General features: G+C 41.5%; 1 protein-coding gene across 1 annotated transcript in view; it reads left to right on the forward strand.

Moving 5' to 3' along the window:
* NUP160 (nucleoporin 160) overlaps positions 1-24040 on the forward strand; it is a 1498284-nt gene that overhangs the window by 624710 nt on the left and 849534 nt on the right. Inside the window, exons 15-16 of the mRNA XM_044082750.1 lie at positions 49-219; positions 3242-3341. Of these exons, the coding sequence (XP_043938685.1) occupies positions 49-219; positions 3242-3341 (271 nt within the window). The remainder of the gene's footprint in view (positions 1-48; positions 220-3241; positions 3342-24040) is intronic.

The raw sequence follows: 24040 nt of genomic DNA on the forward strand, positions 1-24040 counted from the left end.
CAGTTGACAGTGCTATTATTGAGTAACTGCCCGTTTTCTTTTCCGCAGATCCAAGGTAATGTTACAGAATACGAGTTCTCCCAAGAGGAATTCAGGCAGTTGCAGGTTCAGTTCTGGTCGAAGTTCTATGCATGCTGTCTTCAGTACCAAGAGAGTTTGTCATATCCACTAGCAATACTTGTGAATCCTGATAACAACATGGTGTGTGTACTAAAAAAGGTGAGAAAGTACTTTGTGTGACATTGCATAATGTTGGAGATCATTCTTGATGATTATAGTTTGAATTATACTGACACTTAATCCCATGCAAGCATTTTAGTGAATTCTTAAATGGTAGACATTTTCCTGTTAAAATAGATAAAGCATAGACCCTTGGAAAAAACTTTTCTGATTTTTATGGCTTGAGTAAATAGCCTTGAGTACAGATGTTAAAAACAATATAGCTATTACATCAAAATAAAAATCATTTCCAGCCATGCTGGGGGGGGGGGGGGTTGAGCTCCAGGGTAGATTAGGTTACCTGGCAAAACAGAGTGAATTTTCTTATTTGCTAGATGTGATAATCACATACCTCTTTTTACATTAGGGTTGTGTAGCTAGAACAGCATAATTCACTCGTCAAATTTCATGTTTGTCTCAGAACCTTTTATCTCTGGCCTGGTGGACCTTTGTGCCTAACCTAGAAATATTTCCCATTTTGACCCCTCCCTAAGTTCAAGGCAAATCATAAAGCACTTCCATACGTTTGGAAGTCTTGCTTGAGTATTATGCCTGTGAATACTAGAGACTTGGCTGAACTTCATTGCTGAAACTAGGAATATAACAGAAGGGATCCTACAAGGTTCATTTCTAGGTAAACACTTCTCACTGCACGTAATCTTCCCTGGGATCGGTCTCAGATTAACTGTGTATTGTATGCAGATGACAATGTCTTGACCAAGTGCAGCAAAAGGCTATAATTCTGAACAATGAACTTTAGAAGAATTTCAAAGCCTTATTGAACTGGCTTTGTAAAAGAAAGCTGTCCATCAGTATACACATGCATGAAAGTAATGCTCTTTGGTACCTCTAGAAAACTAGGTAACAACTGTAACTTTAGCATCACAGATCCTATGGACAACTCTCTTACTGTCACTAATAGAGCACAGGTACCTAGGACTAATTTTGGACTAAAACGCATCATTTCACCAACACATGCAAGCTCTGGTCAACAAGGTGTTAACTCAGCTTGAAGTGTCATACAAAATGTCTAACTTGTTGTCCACCAAGGCTAGGTGAGACATTGCCATAAATGTACTCTAACCCAGGCTGTAATATTGCTTCCTTTTAACTGCACGTCTGTCCGCACACAATACTGCACTCTTTCAATTAGTAGAGAATAAAATACTTCAGCTTCATTCACCTAGCTAAGAAATGTGAGCATCACTGTATTACTCTGAACTCACAGTTTTTACCTGTTACAGCTAGAATTACTTTATTGCTCAATGCACTTCTCTAGAAAACATTAAATGATGGCTGCTGTCCACCACTCCTCAGGCTGCAATCTAGAAATCAGTTGTATAGTCATAGAAATAATTATGATATTTAGTTATACAGGCCCCTGTTCACACTTGGCTTGTGTAAAAGATCTTTCTTCAAAATGGTTCCAAATTTTTGGAATATTTCCAGTCTCCCTGAGAATATTAGCAATATAGATCAACTACTGAAGTTCAAAAACAGTCTGAGATCCTCTGTTCAAAGAAAGTAAATGCAAGTGCTCTGGAGACACGAGCTAACAAAATAGTACACTATTTTTTAGGTTCCCCTTCTCTTTTAAAATGTGCAGGTTTAGTCTGTTGAATACCACCACAGGACAGCAAGAGTGATTCATATAGTTGTACCCCCCCACCTTAGCTGATTAATAGTACATTACACTTGGTAAAATCTTAAGAGTTCAGATCTGTGCAGTATGCTTGCACACAGTTCTGCTTTTATAATAAGGTTTACTTTGGATGTATAAGGATTTTTAATGTGTCCATTTCTGTAAATGCTAAATTGTTTACTTCACTGTCTCGCCTTGGCAATGCATGGTAAATGCCCTTTTGAAAAAGGCCTTATTGGCAGTATTGTGTTTTTAATATTCTTAAGTGAATTACTTACTTAACTGCCATTGTCGCCCCGGGTCATTGTTGAAAAGGGTCTCTGGACCAGTTCACTTTCCAGGATAAGAGTATAAGTAAAATAAAATGTCTCTGCATCATAATCTACATGTTTGACAGACTGCTGGTTCTGCTAGCAGCACTTTACTTTTCTTCCAGTTTTATAAATGTCTTCCACTGTTCCATCATCCATTTCATTTCTCTGTTGGTATAGATGTTGAAATGAGCACAGTGCTGTTATTGCCATATCCCATGCTGTCTTTCAAATATAGAAGCTCATTTCCTAGACTGCTTTTTGTTAGCAGTTGCTCTGCTCAGCTGTTTAATATTAATATGGCTGCCCCTCTTTGTTCTCTTCTTTGTGTAAATTCCTTAGTGTGGAAATGTAGTGTAACTGCAGCCGTAAAATTGTAGACTTTTCCCGTTTTCAGCAACCAAAAACTCAAATGCTAAAACCCACATATAAAATAGCTCATTGTAATAAAATCGGGCCAACAGAGGAATGAAGATTCAGTTATCTATCTCAGTGTAGTCTGAATGATGATGACCATGGTTTAAGCATGCAATATTACAGGCTCCTCAGCAGACGGAAAGCTTTGCTAAAATTCTGTTTGTCAACACATTGTTTGATTCACATTAGTGTCTTTGCTTATTTTCAGTGCTGGCTATGTAGAAATATTTGCATCCATTTTTAAGTGTAAATCCAAGGGAAGTTGAAAATCTAAAACATTGTGATTACGGAGTTGTTGACATTTGCAGGGAAGTGAGTAATTGGTTTCATGAAAACGTTTAGTTGTGTAGCTAGTCAAAACAATCTTGAAACATTATGAAATAATTTACCACTTTCTTAGCAGATCTTATTAATCTCTGCCACGCCTCCTTCCTTTTCACATCTTTTTCCTTTCCTGTTTTGCTGTTCTACTGGTTGTTTTAATTTATAATGCAATGTTTTTCTTAGGGGTGCCCTTTATATTCATTTGCTTATTTTTGGAGGGATGGAGTTTTGATTTAGATTTTGTCCCCCCTGCCTCAATACACATTTACATTTGTCAGAGTTTTATTAAAACACTGCAGCTTTCTTAGTGTTATGTTCTGTTTTTCAGGGATTTCTCACTTTTCTTGTCCCTTGTGCCTTAGTGGATCATCTGTACTTGTCTTCTGATGAGTACCTGTTGGTGGAAGATGACAGTGTCATATCTGAAGGTGAGTTGCTTCTTTAGTCACTGTATAAATGATATAAGCATGTTGGGGTATCCTTCAGCTGGCATGGAGGAGAGGATCGGTGTACAAACTCTGCACTAAAATGAGATGGGTGTATACACTTGAAAGTGTTGCGTACGCGTCATTATCCAGAATACCAATTGTATGACAAGAAGCAGAATTTCACAAAAAAACAGTATGTAGATTAGTTTTTGACATTTTGTATGTGCACAAATCAGCAGTATTGTAGTTGAGGGCCTCACCAGATGCACAGTAGCAAGCTCCACCCAAAACCCACCCCCGTGATATGTCATTCATGCATATGCATTCCCTCCGAATGTACAACCGAAGAAAAAGTGCACGGATATTATAATATGACAGTAAATATAACCGTAAACTATTTACCAACATCTGTAATTGACAAGTTTTATTGCACTAATAATATATACTATAATCGGCAAAGAAACAAAACCGTCAAAACACATGTCATCAGGCTTTTTACTGTGTAGCATTATAGTTCTCTTTGTCAGAGTCGGAATGCGATGGTTCACTGTCCCAATTAATGTCCCAACGGACTTTTTTTTTTTTTTTTTTTGTGGTGCAGGTGTCACAGCCGACTATTCCTCAGTATCATTGGCAGGACCTTTTACTAAGAACAGCTTTCCTGGGTGATACTGTATTAACCGTTTGTGTACATTTAATATTTTCATATCATGTATGCATGAGCAAATTAAATATGCAGACCGGGTTGTCACTCAATTTGCGACACACCCAGAAACGAACTGGTGAGGCCCTCAACTACAATATCGCCCACAAATCAAGAAATAGCCAGTTTCCATAACCATTTTGATATTCCCCCCCGTTGACCATTTGCTGTCTTCCAGTGCCTTTCATTTATCTCCACAGTAAGGCAGAGAGAAGATTATGGTTGTCCCAGTATGGTGTCATCCCGGTGGTGTGGGAAATTATTTCCTCTGGGTCTACTTTAATCTTACCATCTCTGCTCAGTGGCATTCATATCTACATGCTACTACACATACTCCCCCCTGCTGCATAGCTTTTTGTTTTCATTTCTAGTGTCTGATTGTGTTACACTTTTTTTAGTTGTGCATCTAGTGTGATATTTCATTCATTTTTTTTATTTTCTTTATATTAGAGTAATACATTTTCAATCTGCTTCTGTATGGGATGGAACTTGAGAGAGCTGCTCACTGTTACCATGTGTAGATAGATGTTCTGCTTAACCTGTCACTTCAGCAGAGAATCTTATGGCTCACTTTCTTTAGTGTATTATGCACTTTCAAATGCCTGTTTTTTCAGCAAACACTGATTGTTTATCTCATTTTTTTACTTTGAAGAATATTTTTATTTATTTGCCATTTGTTAACTGGGTTAGTCTGGCTGGGCAGATGCCCTTTTTCAGTAGAGACCCAAGGGGGAAAGCTCTAAATACAAAATAAAATTTGTTACAATGCAATACGAATTTAAGCAAACATACAAGGAGAATACGATTCATCTTATACAAACTTTGAAACGGACCATCTTAAAAATACATGGATTGAAGTGTTCTGCAGTAACAGATTAGAGAAGAAGGAAGGACATGTATGTGAAAAGGAGGTAGAGAATTTGGGAAGTAGGGAAATATTAGGTATAGAGCAGAGTCTAGTAAGGAAAATAGGGAATGGACAGAGAAATGGATATGAAATATAAGTGATATTCATCTAATACAGGAATTAGGATTAAAAAAGGTGCTAGTTACTGAAAATAGAAGTAAAGCATATAAGCAGGAAAGTTTAAGATATAAGAAAATAGAGACGGTGGCTAAGAGGGAGAATAAGGCAGGGAGGAATTGCTTCAAGTAGGATCTTTACAGGGGGAGGTCCAGGAGATGAGTTAGGTATTTCTTTAGGGCAAGTTTGAAATTGAGAGTGTTTTGGCATGATCTGATATAGAAAGGGAGTTTGTTCCAGGAAGTTGAAACTGCATGACTATAAAGACTTTTTCCTATGAATTTATTATTTGGAAATTTGGAGAAGGTGTTGGTCAGAGCTACTGAGCTCCTGTTTAGGGATGTAAGAGAAGATGAGAGTTGCTAGTGAAGGACAGTTTAGGGGTTGATAAAGGATGGTATGTGTCAGGTGAAGTTGAAGCAGAAGGAGTTAGTTATGGAATTCTAGCCAGTAGAGCTTTTTAAGGAGAGGCAGTTGTGAGAGCGATGGGGGAGGTTAGTTGGAAATGTAGGTATTTTGTTATATGTAAATTTGAGTTTGGTTAACAATTTTGGAAGTTAGCAAAGATAGGCAAGATGTATAGTAGGGGCAAATAGAAGGTTAGCTTGAGCAAAGGATAATTTAGATTCTTGTGTAAGGAATTTTTTTTATTTCTGTAGAGCAATCCTAGTTTCTGGTGGGTCCTTTTGATGCGGTTATTGATGTGGGTGTTAAATTTTAGTTCATCTGTAAGTACCCCGAGTGGTTTAGTGTGAGACTCCACCTGAATAGTTATATTGTTTAGTTAAGAGACTGAGAAGGAAGATTTGAGGTGCTGGAGGGGTTTGGAGAGGAAAAGAAGTTTAGTTTTATTGGGGTTAAGTAGGAGTTGGTTAGTTGTGAGCCATCTTTTAACAGAGTGTAGTGTGCCTTGAATGAGGGTATGTAGGTGGGCTAGATTGTCAGAAGTAGACATGATGGTAGAGTCATCTGCATATTGTATGAGAGAAGTGAAGATGGAGGTGGTGAAGGACAGTAGTGTGGTAGTAGTGCTATGAAGAGGGCAAAAGCCATGTTGGGTTGGGGTGAGGAGATTTTCCTGACTGAGATGGGCAATGAGATGTTTGTGAATAAACTTTTTAAGAATCTTGATGATAGGGGATAGAATAGTGATAGGCCTGAAATCTGAGGGGTCGGTTGAGTTGCATTATACCTCTGCATAAAGGTGGTAGGACTTTTTCCAGATGTGAGGGACAAGGTTTTCCTGAATTGACCAATTGGTAATTATAGAGACTGGATAGGCAATAGAGGGGGCTGCAAGTTTGAGGTATAAAGAAGGCAGGTTGTTGGCTTAAGAGAAGCAGGGTTCAAGTTTAAGCAGAGATCTGATAAAAGATGCGAGGATTGGCTTGATTGAAAACGTAGTTTGGTGGGGGGGAGGGGTGTCATGATTGGTATTTGTATTAGGTTTGATTAGTTTATTTATAGTCTATGAAGGAGTTCAGAAAAGTTGCAATTTTGAGAGGGAAGCTGTTTGGGGAGGGGATGGGAGGAGTAAGCTTTCCAGGGTGTAAGAGCTTATTAATAGTACTCCAGAATTATTTTGGGGTTGAAGTGGGGGTCTCTCTGAGAGTTAAGGGGAAAGTGTTTTTTTATCAAGGGTGATTTATTTTTTGTGGTGTTTTGAAGTTCCCTATAGTGCTGGAAGCTGGAGGGGGTTTTGAGTTTATTCTAGGTTTTCCATGCATCATCCCTCTTCTGAATGAGGGGGAGAGCATCTTTGCTTATCCATGGAGCAAAGTTTGTTTTAACTCTGGCTCTTCTAGTAGGGGCCAGGGAGTTGAGAGTGTTAAGGAAGATGCTATTGAATTTAAGAACAACTTCTTTGAGGGGGAGGTGCAGGATAAGAGACCAATGCATTGAGAGTGTTTGATTAAATATGTTAGGGTTAAAGTTAAAAAGATTACACCAGTCCCTGTATATGTGTGTTTTTGAGGGTTGGGACAGGTGACATTGTATAGAGGTAAGGTGATGCTCACTAAGTGTGTTGGGGAGAATAGAGGGATTATGATACCGGTCGGGGTGGGAGGTAAATATCCAGTCTAGAAATGGAGTTGGTTTTTGATTAATATGAGTTGGGAGAAGCCATATAGATTAATGCTAGCATTGGGGGAGTTGGTGATGAGAGTATTCCAGTCGATATTGACATCCCCTACAATAATGTTTCATAGGAGATGATTTGGGAGATGCAGGCAAGAAAGTGTTCAAGTATAGGGATATTGTTACTGGGTGGTATGTAGATAGCAGCAATGGTGATCTTTTTTCAATAGTTTTAAGTTACAATTGACTTTGAGAATCTCTGCACTATGGAAACGGGGGGGGTATGGTAGGGGATGGAGAGAGAGGTTTCTGAGTAGAGGATAGCTACCTCTCCACCTTTTTTGTTGATCTGTCTTGGCAGAAGGTATTGTAGCCAAAGGATAGGATTTCAGTATTCGATATGTGTGGTTTTAGCCAGGTTTCCGAGATGGAGAGGATATCTGGAGACTGTAAATTTATCCAGAAGTGTAGTTTGGGGACTTTATTTACTGTATTATGGATGTTGAGAGCTATCATTTTAAGGTACCGGGCAGAAGAGGTAGGCAGGTAGGCTGAGATAGTGTAGGAAATCTGGGGGAGGGGGTTGAGGGGTGAGAAGAGTTTGCAATAGGACCGGGGTTAGTATGAGTATCTCCTGTGAGGAAATACGGTAAGACTAGGGGTAAAGGGGTGTGGAAGAAAGAATTTGGATTTGAGTTTAGGGAAGTAGTTGAGTTTAGAAGAGAGATTGTGTTTGAAGAGATGTAAAAAGTGATGAGAGAAAAGAGAGGATATTATAGGTAAAGGAGTAAAGGTGCAGGGTTATGTGATTGTGGGAGTGGAAAGGTGGGACTGGGGTATAAGACAGGTAGAGGACTATGATAGGATGTGGTTAGTGTGAGAACAGTAAGTAGTGCTATTGATAGTATGTGTAGCATCATGTTTTAGTTAGAAGTTAAGAGGAGGGTCAAAAAGAGGGTGAGAGTAGAATAAGTAAGGTGAAGTATAGTATTAGCTAGGTAAGTGGAATGTGGATGGTAGTTTGAGTAGTGGGAGTCAAGGGGGGAATAGAATGAGGAAATTGTTGGGACTGGCAGTAGAAAATGAGTGTGTGGATGTGATTGGATGGAATATGATGGGTGGGGGGGCAAAGGGGGAGTGGCAAGAACAAGATGAGAATCAATGTAATTGAAGTGGGGGTGGGTGGGAATGAGGGTAGGGTAGGGTTCCAGAGTGAGCCCGAGCGGTAGCGAGGCTGCACTGGCAGGGAGGAGATAAGAACACCAGAAACAATCAATAAGTTCTGATAGGGCTAGAGCAGGCAGTTAGGTCTAATTGGACAGCCACTATCTTTTAGGGACTAATGGTTGGTGGTAGGGCTATTAGGTGACAGTGATACCTTTGTGGAACAAAAGTAAACGTAGTTATCAGGACTATGGGTGATTTTATGTGAAGCACTCAGCATGCAATTAAGTTGTGCTGTGATACACAAGTACAAGCAACAAGCAGTGCAGAGAGTAAAAGGGTGAAAATGGGAGAGAGGGAGGTTCAAGAGCAAATAGAGCTGACAGGACACCTAGAGTTCTTATCTAGTGAGCAAGGTAAGTACGACTAACTTTGGGCAGAAAGAGAAGAGAAAAAAGGGGTGGGGGCACAGAGATGTGTTGTAGCTGACCAGGACCTATTAAATTATCTAAGCATAAGAAATACAAAAAGGGCAAATAATGCATACAAAATACTAATCCAATATTGTAATGTGATGACATTACCAACAGGACTGCCCATATTACAGGTGTTGTAGTTTCTCCCGTATGAATTTCCAAAGACTGTTAGAGTAATGAAGGGATTTATCACCTCATGGAAGACATTGTTATTACGGAAACTGCTTATGTTGCATTTTCTGCAGAGGGTCAAAACTTTTCAGCACTGGTGATTTAGTTTTCAAATACCTCATACTAAAGTACTGAGGATGTCTGCCTCAGCTGACGCCATCTTTTGTAGCTTAACTGAACAAACCAATTTAATGGGGAAGAATTCAAGAATTGGAAGATGAAGTGAAAGTTCTTTGATTCAGTTCAGAAGGTGAGCATACATTTTCTCCTGAATCTGAAACAGATGAGATCAGAGTGAAATTAAAACTCATGCTATACATAAGAGTTGAAACCACCTACAGCCCCCTTTATATATATATATATATATATATATATATATATATATATATATATATATATATATATATATATATATACGCGTGCACACGCATACACACAGTCTTAGATATTCTTCTCTAAGGTCCAGTATACCTCAGTGAAATAGTAATTTCCTCACATTGGATAATTCCTGGTTCACGTGTTGTTTTCATCTGTAGCATTCACAGCAAGTGTACACTTCTACTGAATAAGAATTCACAGTAACTGTCCTAAAGAATAAAAACACAGAAGTAAAATCTTAAGTAGCCCTCTTGAACAATTAAGTGCTTATAAGTGTTTTTTTTTTTTTCTGTTTTACTTTCACATAAGGAAGTCATGTTAAGTGGTGTTTCATATGGTTGGTCAGAAATAGACGACACTGAACTTTAAAGTGAAATATTTTGTATAGGAGCAAAGCTTATCATACCTTCTCATGCAGGATGCTGCGTCCAGTGGATCTCCTTTAACACCTGAATTTCACACCACCTGACACCTGCAGAGTTCCTACCTGAGCTAAACTTCAGAGACTGCAGTTTTCCAACCTACCTTTAAACATATGTATACATCTCAAAAAATTTAAAGTTACAATAAAGTTAAAATACGAAAGTTATTTAGCACTCACTCATCTTCAAGTTGATATGTCCGCAGGATATAAATGTAATTTTATATTCAACAAGTAATTCAGTAGAATGTAAAACTAATCTATATATTAGTATGTAGCTAATAACTTTATACCCAATTTAATATTGCTACTTATGTAATAATGGCTAAAATGCCTCTGCCTTACTTCAGCCTAATCAATCTGTTACCACCATCTTCTCTACCCAGGAACTACTGCAACATTCACAAATATACTTATAATCTTTGGCATTGATTAATAGGTGTTGTATGTCCAGCATATTTAAAATTTCATTATTATATTTTCTGTGTAACCTAGTAATGTTATGTTGTCCTATTTCGCCTTCATTCTTACAATGATGAGTTCGGAGCTGATCCTCTACTCCGACTCGGCCGAATACTTAGCTGAAAGTCTCAAACCTGGTTCATGGCAAGAGGGTATCCCACAGTGCAGTGGTGTACTTCCTCAGATCTCATTTGCTGCTTTACGATGTTGGATGCGCTCATCTTGGCCATGGCTAAGTTGTGATATATTTTTTCTATTACCTTTGTCAAAACATGCTGTTTTTCCATATGTTTAGCTTCAGTCTTACTAGTTTTAACTCGTGTCTCTTTGCTGCTTTTTGTTAACTAGTGATAGTTTTTTCCCCTTTAGCACGGCTTTTGCGGTTGCTTTCTAGGCCCATTTGGTATCCCGTGTAGTGGTTGTTCGTCGTTGTTGGTGTCTTTATAGCTCGTTTAAGTTAGAGAGCTATACGCCCGTTTAAGTTGGAGGGCTTGTACTGTTTTATTGTTTTGTGTGGAAAATAGTACCGTTTTAGTTGGAGGTGCTATTTTTCTTTCCCTGGTTGTTGCTCCTTGCGTTGTCCTGTAGTAACCTTTGGTTTAGATTTAGCATATTAGTCTTGGCTAATAAATCTTTGCTGCTGTTGTTTTGCTGTCGCCTTTAGGGTCTTATCTTGAAAGTATCTAAAGACCAAAAAGAGAGAGAACATAAGCTTTCGGGCTTTAAAAAATGTCAAAAGTGCTCACAAAAAATGTTCATCACAGATGGACATGTTTGTGTTTATTGCCTTGGTGCCATTCATCTCCAAGAAGACTGCACCTTCTGTCATTCATTTAGTGCTAGAGTTCTTCAGGAAAGAAGAAACAAGTTGATTATAAAAGGGCTCTTAAAGCCTTCTTTTGAAGAAGCCATTCATAGCTCTTCCTCCTCTTCTTTGTCTCCTTCCTCAAAAAAGGATAAATCTCATAAAAGACAATCTCCCATGACATTGGCTCAGTCGGAGCCGCCAGTCAGACTTCCAAAAATTTCAAAGGCCACTACTTCCTCGGCTCCACAGTCCTCGGAGCTATCGGAAGTCCTTTTGGTTGATAGGCCTGGTACTTCGGCCCCATTGCCTTCGGAGCTAGACCATTGAGATTTTGCCAGTTTCTCCGACTTTGAGATCGCCAGTCCTGTATAGTTCTCGTTCTCCTTCCCTATCTTCCAGGTTTACAAGAAGCTTATAAAATGATGACGTGGAGCGGGTGATGTGTAGACTCAAGTTGCCGGCGCTGACTAAATTATTCTTGGCTCCCACCCATTTGGTCTCAAGGCCTGCTGTGCCCACTGTTGTTCCTCCTCCAAGCCAAGCTGGTCCTTTGGAGCTGAAGTGCTAGGTACCACTTACTGTGGACCTGTCTGTTCCTGGACCCCCTTCGATGTTCACGGAGCCAACATCTGCTCTTACTCTCTTGGTGCAGTCCGGTGAGTCTGAGAGCTGAGGTTCCCTGGTCGACCCCAGGGGATTCTCGGCCCCGATCCTCTTAGGTGCCGAGCCTACCCCTCGGAGTGTGTGCTCGGGGTTAGCTCGGTTCCCATATCAGCCTCTGGTCCGACCTCGTTGGTTCAGTTGCCTTCCTCTGTCTCCTCGGAGCCGAGGGAGTCTTCGGAGCTGGCAGGATCCGCCTTTGAGCTGATGAGCATGTTGTGTACCCATTCAGCACTACTGAAGGATACCAGTACTCTTCCCCCCAAGGTATCGGCTACTGTCTCAGCACCACCCATTCCTCAAGACAGCAGAGACCCAGAGCCTCAGGATCCCCCATTGGGCGAACCCCTCTTATCCGAGGCCTCCCCAGAATATCCTTCTGAGGAGCCACCTCAGAAGAGAGCCTGCAAGAGGAAGCATGTCGACTCCCCAGATGAGTCAATTACTTCAGACACTGACCTTGATGAGTCGGAAGGGTCCCCACGGTAGTCCTCTGACAATATCTCATTTACAGATATTCTAGAGATCCTCAAGCAAAGAGGCGGCTGGTAGACCACCACCCCTTCTGATGAGTCACTGTACCTGAAGGCTTTGCGTCTCAACCTTCAGCCTCCTGGGTGTCTCTGCCTTTCGATGAATTAATGGACCTGGTTAGTCGAAAGGCGTGGGAGTCACCCGACACTACGGTACCGGTCCCTCGGAGGTCAAACAAAATTTTGTCAGCTCCTTTGGGCAAGGAAATTCTAACAAAGGGAGTACCTGTAGATGCTATGGTGGTGGCAGCAGCCACCAAGAAGGAACTTGCAGAGACTTCCTCATCTGTTAATCCTCCGAATAAAGACTCTCGAACGATGGACAGATATGGGAAGCGCATCTTTTCTTCAGCGACTTTCACACTGCAATCGCTGAACTACTTATCCCATTTCACAAGGCTACAAAGAGATCTCCTGAAAGAACTAGGAGATACTCTACAAGGTTCATTAGCTGCGGGGATGAATGAGAAGGTCTCCTCCCAGCTGTTCACCTTAAATTCCATTGTCAACTCCTCCATTAGGCTCATATCATAAGCAGCAAGTGGAGCGAGGAGGGCAGCGGGTTCTGGAGTTTCCCTTAGGAGACACTCCTGGATGTGCTTGTGCAATTTTGCAGATCCTTTTAAGTCTACTTTTACTAACCCACCTTTTGATCGTTCCTCACTCTTGGACCCAAAGTAAAAGACACTCTAACCCGGTGTGAGCAGGAAGGGAAGACTCTCTTTGCCATTGGAGTACATTTTTCTGTACCTTCAAGACCTTATCCTAAAGGTCAGAAGAGCGGAAAGATGTGGTTAAAAAGATCCCAGAGATTTTTCCACGACGGACGGGGTGATACCTTCCCCAGGGGCAGAGGGAGAGGTAATAACAGTAGACGCCACCTCAGAGGCAGAGGGGGCCTGCAAAACCATGGTGACCATGATTCCTTTCGCGGACGCCCTTATCGGCGCTCCAGAAATGAGGCCCGACTGCTGTACTCTGGCGGCAGTCAGGGGATGTTTATCAATGTACCCAGAAGCCTGGTGAAATATCACAAACGACAAATGGGTACTAAATATAATATCCAGAGGATATTCCCATCCCTTTTTCCAAACCTGTTCCATGACCAAAACACTCCCAGATGTTCCACCTAATCTAAGGGAACAAGCAACTATAGAAATTCGAAGGTTGCTCCAAAAAATAGTCATCTAAGAAGTCCCCGCAGACCAAGTAGGATTCGGAACTTACTCAAGATTCTTTTTAGTGCCAAAAAGAACAGGGGACTGGAGGCCCATATTAGATCTAAGCAAGTTAAACGAATCTGTCAAGAAGTCAAAGTTCCGAATGGTGACACTGCAGTCTTTACTTCCCTTTTTAGGGAAAGACAATTGGATGTGCTTGATAGATCTTCAAGATGCTTACTACCACATAAAAATGGACAGGACATCAAGAAGGTACTTAATGCTTCCAGCTGGGAGCCAGCCATTACCAGTTCAGAGCTCTGCCCTTTGGTCTCACTACAGCCCCCAGTGTGTTCACCAAATGTATGGCAGCAGTCATGGCTCACTTGAGAAGTCTAGGATTCCGTGTGTTTCCGTATCTAGACGACTGGCTCCTATCTGCCACCACCAAGCATCTACTTCTACAAGCCAGGGACCTAACTTTGGACATATGCAATCAACTGGGCATTACAGTAAATTTTCAAAAATCTGCTTTGTTGCCTTGTCAACATATTACATTCATAGGCACAGATCTAGACACTTCATCTATGGTAGCACATCTTCCAACAGAAAGAGTTATAGCACTCAGACAGCAGATACTTCACCTCCTTCCAAAGAACAAAGTGAAAGCAAAGATAATTCTACGCTTATTAGGAACAATGGCCTCCATGATTACACTGGTCCCTCTTGCCTGAATGCACATGAGGATTCTTCAATGGCCATTATTCTCTCAATGGTCATTTCAAGAGCTTCCAGTGTCTCATCTGATCAGAATAACGGAATCTTGCAAGAAAGACTTGAGTTGGTGGATACACTCCACTCAAGTGACAATGGGCAGACCGTTTGTTTTCACTTCAACCAATAGCTACAGTGACCACGGACGCTTCCCAAATGGGGTGGGGCATTATCTGTGAAGAACAGTCCAAGGTACATAGCAAGAACACGAGGCTCAATTGCATATAAATGTTCTAGAGATAAGAGCAGTGCTTCTTGAGTTGCAAGCACTTCAAGACTCTCTCCCTCTAGGGACTATTGCAATCCAGTCAGACAGTATGTCTGTGGTTTGGTACATAAACAAGCAGGGGGGAACCAGATGTTACCCCCCTTTGTTGAGAAGCCCTAAGAGTATGGCAATGGGCAGTTTCTTCCCAGCACTTTGTAATCGCAGCACACATTCTGGGGAAGTCCAACATGATAGCGTACAAGCTGAACAGAGAAATCCTAATGCCTCACGAGTGGTCTCTCAATCAAAATGTAGTGGAAATGATTTTTCAGACATGGGGACAGCCTTGCTGCGATCTCTTTGCCACTCCCATGAATGCCAAGTGCAGCAACTACTTTACCCTAATCCTCCCCCCCCCCCGGGGGGGGCAAGACACTGAGCGATGCTCTTGCTCACAATTGGTCCTCAGGACTTCTATATGCCTTTCCACCGTTTCCTCTCATACCCAGAGTTATTCAGAAAGCACAATGCACGGGAAGCAGGATAATTCTCATTGCTCCTTACTGGCCTCGTCAAATTTGGTTCCCCTTCCTTTGGCCTCATCTTTAGGAGAAGCCTTGGATTCTGGACCCAGTGCCAGATCTGCCAACTCATATGTCCGGGGAGCTTCATCCTTCTCTCCACACCCTAAAACTGATAGTTTGGCTGCTCCACTTCCCAATTTAGTCAGGCTTCACAATTTTGCTCCTCTGGTTAGACATATCTTATTGTCCTCCCATAAAGCTTCCACCAGAAAGCTGTATTCTAGTAAATGGAAGAGGTTTTACCTTTGGGCTCAAGATAACATTGATCCTTTCTCTGCACCTATTCATTTTATTTTGAAATTTTTGGCGGAACTGTTTCAACAACGGTCAGCTGCAGCAACCATCAAGATGTTCTTCGTGTTTCACTGTTGCAGTGATTACATTTGGGTAATCTGCTGGCAGGTTGCCCTCATTCGGCCTGAATTGCAAAGTCTTGGGTCCTGCGTCAGTTGCTGTCTCCTCTTCCATGATGTCAGGTCGTCGGGGGTATAAAACATGCAGCCGACACCATTTTCTTCAGTCTTTTTTGCCGCACTGTGCCCAAAGCAGAAGCATTTTGCAAGTGCCGGTCAGCCGACTACTGAAATATTCGAGTTTGAGTTTCAGAACCAAAGTCTTAACTAAAGCTAAGTACCCCGTTGGGAAAACTTTTTTCTTGCTCCATACCGATGTCAGAAAAAGTTAATTATATTACTTGTGGGAAGCAAATACCTCATAAGGATTTCCATTTATACTATATTCCTTGCCTAGGCCCTGATCACAACATGCCTGGCTGTCGGTTTTGTGCTAGATTTAACCAACGCACTATTAAGAGTCTGTATATTTTTGCCTCATAGTACTTTGGAAACGGATCTAACTACCCAGAAATGTCGTCGGATAGCAATCCGACTACCAAAGTACATAAAAAACGCAAAGAAAAGGACAGAGAAAGGCAGTCGAGATCCAAAACCAATGAGGAAGCTTCTCCAAAGCCAGTCGCCGGTTCGCCGGTACTCAGTGAGGCGCTTTTGCAGCCCCTGATACTTTCAAGTCGCAGGCCTCTACCAACACCCATGTGGAGTCTGGCATGCCGCAAGATACTCAAAGGTATTGGACCGACGGATGTATCTCCCTCGGATGGGTCCAGAGCCGCTGAGCAGGCACCGGCTTCTGAGGGTGTATTCAGACCTCAACATTTGTATAGCAAACCGGCGACAGCTGCAAAACCAAAGCCAAAAGCAACTAAAAACCGACGCATGAGCCACGTGCACAGGCCTCTATGCCTAAAAAACAGATGATCAAAATGGCTGAAGACCTTATTACTTTGATCAGGGGTACCCATCCCCCTCCAGATAAGAGGCCTAGGCAAGACACTGTCTGTGAATCTTCAGATCAGGTTTCTATTTCTTCTGATCAGGAATTATCTATTCCTCCCTATGAGGATTCTGATGCTGAGGAGTCTATTCCATCTGCATCTCCTCCTGAGGATTATTCATTTGGAGAATCATTGCATACTTTGAGGGAGCATTTTCACTGGGAGAGTCAAGACTTCTCAGAAACAAAAAAAGAGGCTCAGGGATTTCCTTCTCCTTCAGCACAGGCCTTTAGCCATTCTCCCTGCCCTTGACAGTGTGGGTGATGTGTTTTTGGAGTCAAGCTTGACCCCTGACTTCTTACCTCCGGCTCCCAGTAAGTCTGACAGATATTACAGGGTCCCTGACTCTCATAAATTTTTATTTAGAAACCCTGCTGCTGATCCTGAAACTATTTCACAGGGTCCAAAGGGAGTAAAGGCCTCGACAGCAAAAAAATCCTACCCCCTCTGACAGAGATTCAAGGGCACTGGACAGATGGGGAAAAAAAGTTTATACATCTGCAGCCTTGGCAATCGGGGCCTTAAGTTGTCAATTTCATATGCTTAAGTACCAACAACATGTTATGGGACTGATGGAAACAGAAAATGATGTTGATTTCTGAATGTGCAAAAAATAAAGAATTGCAGGAATTATTGCATGCAGCTGAACAGGTTGGAAAGCATACTTTGCAATGTAGTTTTGACTCCTTAGAGGCCTCCTTCAGGGCCATAGTTACTGGATCTGTGATTAGGAGGCATGCCTGGCTAAAGGAACAAAATTTGCCTGCTCATGTTAAAGCTAAATTGCTAGACGCACCTTTGCAGCATGATACTCTGTTTTGTATTAAGGCAGAAGAGGTTTTAAAGAAAATGGAAGACCAAACTAAGTGTATGCAAACTGTTAAAGACTTCTTACAAGTGCAGCCACCAAGATTCAGTAGACACTGGCCTACAGTGAATTGGTCCTTTCCTGTGTCAGACAGAGCTCAAAGGGGCAAATCCAGACGCCCTAAGGGTTCCAGATACCAGGCGCAAGATTCAAACAGGTCAAAGTAATGGGGCACTTCTACCTCCAAATCTGGAGGAGATAAAGTGCAAACCTACCAAAAACATTTCCAATGGCTTCCCTCTGCCTACACCAAGCACTTATCTTTTGGCAGCACCCTTAGGGGAAAAATTAGCACTTTTTGCTCAAAATTGGCAGTTAATAACCCAGGACAAGTGGGTACTAAACATAGTATCACTGGGATACAGATTCCATTTCCACACTCTGCCAATGGCAAACGGTTGACCAGATCTGCCCAAAAATCACTGGGCAGAGGCACAGAAGCAGGTTACGTCCCTCATGGATATGGGGGCCATTCAGCCAGTACCAGAACAGGAAAAAGGACAAGGTTTTTACTCAAGACTGTTCTTGGTACCCAGAAAGGACAAGGCCTGGCGGCCAATACTGGATTTATCAATTTTGAACACATACCTGGACATTCCAAAATTCAAAATGCTGACTTTGCAGCAGATTCTGCCCATGCTGGGCAGGAATGCTTGGCTGGTGACATTAGACCTAAAAGAGGCATACCTGCATGTCCCAATAAGACAATCGTGCAGAAGATACCTCAGATTCAAGGCTGGTTTAATGCATTACCAATTCTCTGCACTGCCCTTGGCTTATCTACTGCACCCAGGGTCTTCACAAAGTGCCTGGCACCAGTAATTGCATTTTGCAGACAAAAAAGTATACAAATATACCCTTACTTGGACGACTGTCTCTTTCAAGCAGAGAGCAAGGACATTCTTCTTCAACACCTGGCGTTTGTGAAAAGGCTTCTAACATGCCTAGGGTACACAGTAAACGAAAAGAAATCACAACTGGTGCCCTCTCAAAAGATAACTTTCCTGGGTGCAAGCTTGGATACAACTGCCCAGATGGCTTTACCTCACACCAGACAAGCAAAGGCAAACTGACTGCTTACTTCAAACTGATGGCAGCAAAAAGCCAGTTATCTGCAAGACAAATTCTGCAGGCTTTGGGCTTCATGGCATCCTGCATCCTACTGATTCCATATGCAAGACTGCATATGAGGAAACTTCAATGGTACCTAAAAAGTTTATGGAGTCAACATTCTCAGTCTGGAAACAATGATTCCTCTCATACCCTGCCTACAACAGGAGTTTCTATGGTGGGCAAAGGCATGTCACCAAAACATGGGATGGGCCTTCACCCTGCCAGCCAAACCTTAATAACAGACTCATCAGATTATGCCTGAGGGGCCCACATGGCAGGAAGATGCATTCAGGGCATATGGACCCCAAAACAAATGCATGTACATATCAACCAGAAAGAGATGCTAGCTGTTCAAAATGCCCTAACAGCCTTCAAGGACTTACTTCATCCAGGACAACTACTGATAAAGACGGACAACACCACGGTCATGTGGTATATAAACAATACACTCATACCTCCTTTGCAGATTAGCCATGGCACTGTGGGACACAGCTTTGACCTACCAAATGCATCTTCAAGCTCAATTCGTGCCAGGAAAGCAAAATACTCTGGCAGACGATTTAAGCAGAAACCTTATGGATCCTCACGAGTGGAAACTAAATCCACAAGTCTTCAGTATGATAACAGAGAAATGGGGGAGCCCAGACATAGATCTATTTGCCTCTCCTCATAATTCTCAATTGAAAAGATTCTGCTCAAGGACTCATCACAGACAAGCATGGAAAGTGTACGCCCTATCCTTCAGTTGGAAAAACCTATCGGTTTACGCCTTTCCTCCTCTGCCTCGTCTTCCCAAGGTCCTCCTAAAAGTCAGACAAGAGAAACCAAAGATGATACTAATTGCCCCGGACTGGCCCCGCCATACTGATACCCAGTCCTAAGGAACTTGTCTCTTTACCCAGCTTGGACCTTACCTCAAAAACCTCAACTACTGTCCCAGCAAAACAATCAGATCCTGCACAATCAACTCCAGACACTGAACCTGGCGGCATGGCTGATCATGTAGTTATACAAACAACCCCTCTCAGTAAAGCTGTGATGGATGTCATTTTGGAAGCCAGGAGGCCTAGTACTAGAAAATCTTATGCTGCTAAATGGAAGAGATTCTGTGCTTGGAATCAAGCACAAGGAACTGATACAGCAGAACCAAATATTCCTCAGATATTACAATACTTAACTGAGATGCTTGACAAAGGCCTATCTTTCTCATCAATTAAAATCCATGACTCTGCCATTTTGGCTCTTTACAATACAGAGCTACCAATCTTTTCTCATCCTTTACTAAAGCAGTATCTTAGAGGAGCCAAAAATGTAAGGCCTCCTAGAAGATCACCATTACCTGCATGGGACCTCAATTATGTATTGGAAAAGCTCACCCTGCCTCCATTTGAACCAGCTGCTACCGCTGATATAAAGTTCTTATCATGGAAAACAGCTCTGCTACTAGCAATTACTTCAGCAAGAAGAGTTTCAGAGCTGCAGGCCCTCATGGCTGTAGAGCCTTTTATCATATTTTACCCAGGCAGGGTGTCTCTGAGGACAAATCCTACATTTATGCCTAAGGTGGTTTCCAGTGTGGCTCTTCACTAAAGAATTCATCTGCCAACCTTTATCCAAATCCGCAGAACAGGGGGGAAGAGAATTCTGCATTCCTTGGACGTACACAGACAGTTAAGATTCTACTTGAGCAGGGCTAAAGCTGTAAGAAAAACTGAGCAATTACTAGTGACGTGCTGCAGGATCAGAAGGAAAGGCTATTTCAAAGCACTCAATTTCAAAGTGGATAAGCCACTGCATCCGTTTCTGCTACTTACACCGTGGTAAACCTGTGCCCAAGGGCATTAGGTCTTGTTCCACCAGAGCTGCAGCTACTTCAGCAGCCTTTCTCAGAGGAGTACCAACCAAAGACATTCTAGAGGCTGCTACTTGGAGTTCTGTTCACACCTTTGCAAAGCATTATCATTTGCCTCTCTAAGTCTAATGCAGGCTTTGCCACTGCAGTTCTGCAGGGCCTTATAGCCGCAACTAATGCTGTTTAGCTCCAGCCTTCCAACCATAGCTTTGGGATTCTACCCAAATGTAATGACTGCAACAGTGAAACATGAAGAACATAGTACAGTTGTTTACTTACCATAAATGTAGATGTTTGAGTGTATTCACTGTTGCAGTCCAGGTTACCCGCCTGCCATCCCCCAGTCATTCTGGAGTTTCTTTCCTTCTCTATCTTCTACAGCCTGTGTGGTGCATTTGCTTGTAGATGAAGATAAATTTATATTGATGCATGTGTATATATATATATATATATATATATATATATAATATATTTTTTTTTTTTTTTTTTTTTTTTTTGCTACCTTTTTGGGGGCACCTGACATCTGGGGCAAGAAAAACTAAAGAAAATGGCGTCGGCTGCATGTTTTATACTCCTGACGACCTGACGTCATGGAAGAGTAGACAGCAACTGACACCGGACCCAAGACTTTGGAATTCAGGCCGACTGAGGGCAACCTGCCAACAGATTACCCAAATGTAATGACTGCAACAGTGAATGCACTCAACATCTACATTTATGGTAAGTGTACACAACTGTACTGTTCAACTTGCTGCAATTTCAAATTTTCATATTGGTGATTCTACTTCCAAGTTAATGTCACATAGGTTGTGTAGAGCCTTCTTAAAAGGTGCTTCCTTATTAAGACCTCCATTTAAGGAACCCCTTTCTCCTTGGGATCTAAATTTTTTTTAGCGTCTCGTCTCACGTTTACCTCCCTTCGAGCCCTCTTTATCTTCAGACCTCAAGTTCCTTTCATGGAAGACCTTGTTTCTAGTGGATATAACTTCTGCTAGAAGGGTGTCAGAATTGCAAGCTGTTTCTATTAAACCACCATATTTGATTTTTCCTAAGGATAGGGTATCCTTGCGTACAAACCCATCCTTTCTACCTAAAGTCTCTTCTCCAAACAACATTAACCAATCCATAGAACTTCCAGTGTTCTTTCCTAATCATAGCAACAGGGCAGAGTACAAATTACATCAACTGGACGTGCATAGAGAACTCCGATTCTATTTGCATAGAACCAAAGACTTCAGAAAATCTGACCAATTATCTGTATCCTTCTTTGATGCAAAAAAAGGATCCTCAGTCTCAAAAACTACTCTTTCTAATTGGCTTTCAAATTGTATTACATTCATCTATAACTCAAATCACAAAGATTTACTTTTCCAAGAGTAGGCTCATTCCACTAGAGCAATGGCTACGTCTTCTGCTTTTCAAGCCAAAATTCCCATAGATAATATTTGAGCAGCAGCTACTTGGTCTACTCCACATACTTTTATCAATCATTACAAAGTGGATTTGGCCTCCAGGGACAAGGCATCCTTTGGTTCCATGGTGCTTAAAGGTGTACTCCCGTGAGCCCCCCAGGGAGAAGGTGCTAGGGATGCTGTCCCTTCATTGTAAGAATGAAGGCGAGATAGGACAACATAACATAAAGATGTTATGTACTCACCATAACGTTCCATGTTTGTTGTCCATCTCGCCGTTCATTCTTACGAACCCTCCATCCTTCCCTCTGCCAAAGACTCCTTGTGGACCTGGTAGATTTTCACTACCTTCAGGAGTTCTCTGTCTCAGCTTGTTTCTCCTTCCATTACATATAGTATGGACTTAGATATATGTTTATATGAATATGTTTGTAGATATGTATATAGTGTACATATTGTTCAGTATTGGTAGCAAACAAGATCTGGGGAATTACACCACTGCATTGTGGGATACCTCTTGCCACGAGCCAGGTTTGAGACTTTCAGCTAAGTATTCGGCCAAGTCTGAGCCGAGGATCTGCTCCGAACCAATCATTGTAAGAATGAACGGCAAGATGGACAACAAACATGAAACATTATGGTGAGTACATAACTTTTTATTATATTTGTATACTGTCTAGTTTACTGTATTGTCTCTTTGTAAATTGTATAATGTCTGTCTGAATTTGGAGATTTTCTTCCTCGGACTGCACTGAAAATGAGCTCACTCTGGCCCAATGGACTTCCCGGTAAACAAATAATAAATTAATTATGGTAGCAAGTGTTACTATCTCTCTAACCATAGCAGATAGACCCCCCCCCACCTATCAGTGTGACTTTTGTTCATACAGATGTGCTTTTAATTTTGCTGCAACTCAGATTTGTAAATATTACTCAGTTGAGTTATTTGCATAATTATGAATGGAGTGCATATTTGAATGTTTAATGGCCAAATGCATATATCTGCAAAACAATGCTTGTTGGACACAGACTATTATTGCAACATTTGTTCAGCATTGTCTAAGGTATTGGCCATATAAAGAAGTTTGCCTTTTGTATAGACCATTTTGAAGGTGGACTTTTGCAATCTGAGCATCATTCTTTGTAATCTCTCTGAAAATTATTGCATAGGCTTCTTTGAAATGGTGACTAGAGGTTTGTGATCAGTTTAATCTGAATAGCTTGACCATAAATGTAATCATGAAACTTTGAACATGCAAATACTATTGCCAAACGTTCTTTCTCAATTCAAGCATATTACATTTCGGTTTGGGTAAGAGTTCCAGATCCATAGGCTACTGGTCTGCCGTCTTGAAGACTAACTGCACCAAGACCAAATTATGAAGCATCACAGGAAAGAGTTACTGGCTTATTGACGTCATAGTATCTTAATGTAGATGGGGTGGTAATTTGCTGTTTGATGTTATCAAATGTTCTCTGGTGCTGTTGCAACCAAGATCATGTAACATTTTTGTGTGTCAGCTCTCTCAAAGGCGCTGTCAACTGACTGAAGTCTGGTATAAACTTGCCTAAATAGTTGACCATACCAAGAAAACGTAGAGCTTGAACATTATCCGATGCTAGCATCTCTAGAATGGCTGCCTAGACTGGTCGGGTCGCAAGCCAGTGCTAGTAAATAAATGGCATACATATATAACTTCTGGTATTCTGAATTTACACGTCAGAGGATTGAGCTTCAACTTCACTTCACGTGCTCTCGCTAGAACTTTCCTAAGGTTTCTATCATGCTCTGCTTCACCATTGCCTTCAACCAATAAATCATCTACTATTATGGGACAAGGATAATCTGAAAAAAATTGCTACGGTGCACGCTGAAAGACTTAAGTTGCAGAATTTATTACAAATGGCATCCTGACAATCTGTTTTCCCGCTGAGTCACTGACAGTAGTCAGTTGTGAAGATTTGCAATCCAAGACACAAAAAACAGTGGCCGTATTATGGCTGCGACTTCCTCAACTTTACGCATAGGATATTGTGGACTCTTAAATGCTTTGTTCAGTTCTCTTGGGTCAATGCATATTCTGATTTCGTCTGAACCTTTTTTGTGGGCTGCTACCATGGGCAACACCCATTCATTCAGTTCTGTAACTGTACAGATTACACCTTGCTGCGCCATTTTATCCAACTGAGCTTTGACTTTATTCTGCATAGCTATTGGAACTTTTCTTGCTGGTCTGACCATTGGAATAACCTCTGTGTCTAACTTCATAGAATATTTGGAATTCACAATTAACCACCCTACTTACGTGAAAAGAAATATTGTTAAGGGACAAATGGTTAGAGTTATTAGAATGTGTTCTATTTTTTCATTAGTTAAAAAAGAAACTCAATTACTATTTGACATGTTCATAGCTAGGGGTTACCCAGTTGATTTTGTCTCACAGATCTGAGAGCAGGTTATTAGGGATTGGGGTTTTAGATGTAAACCCTTATTA

Source organism: Protopterus annectens, chromosome 9.part0, assembly GCF_019279795.1.
Source record: "Protopterus annectens isolate FY-2018-M chromosome 9.part0, PAN1.0, whole genome shotgun sequence".
Lineage (NCBI taxonomy): Eukaryota > Metazoa > Chordata > Ceratodontiformes > Protopteridae > Protopterus > Protopterus annectens.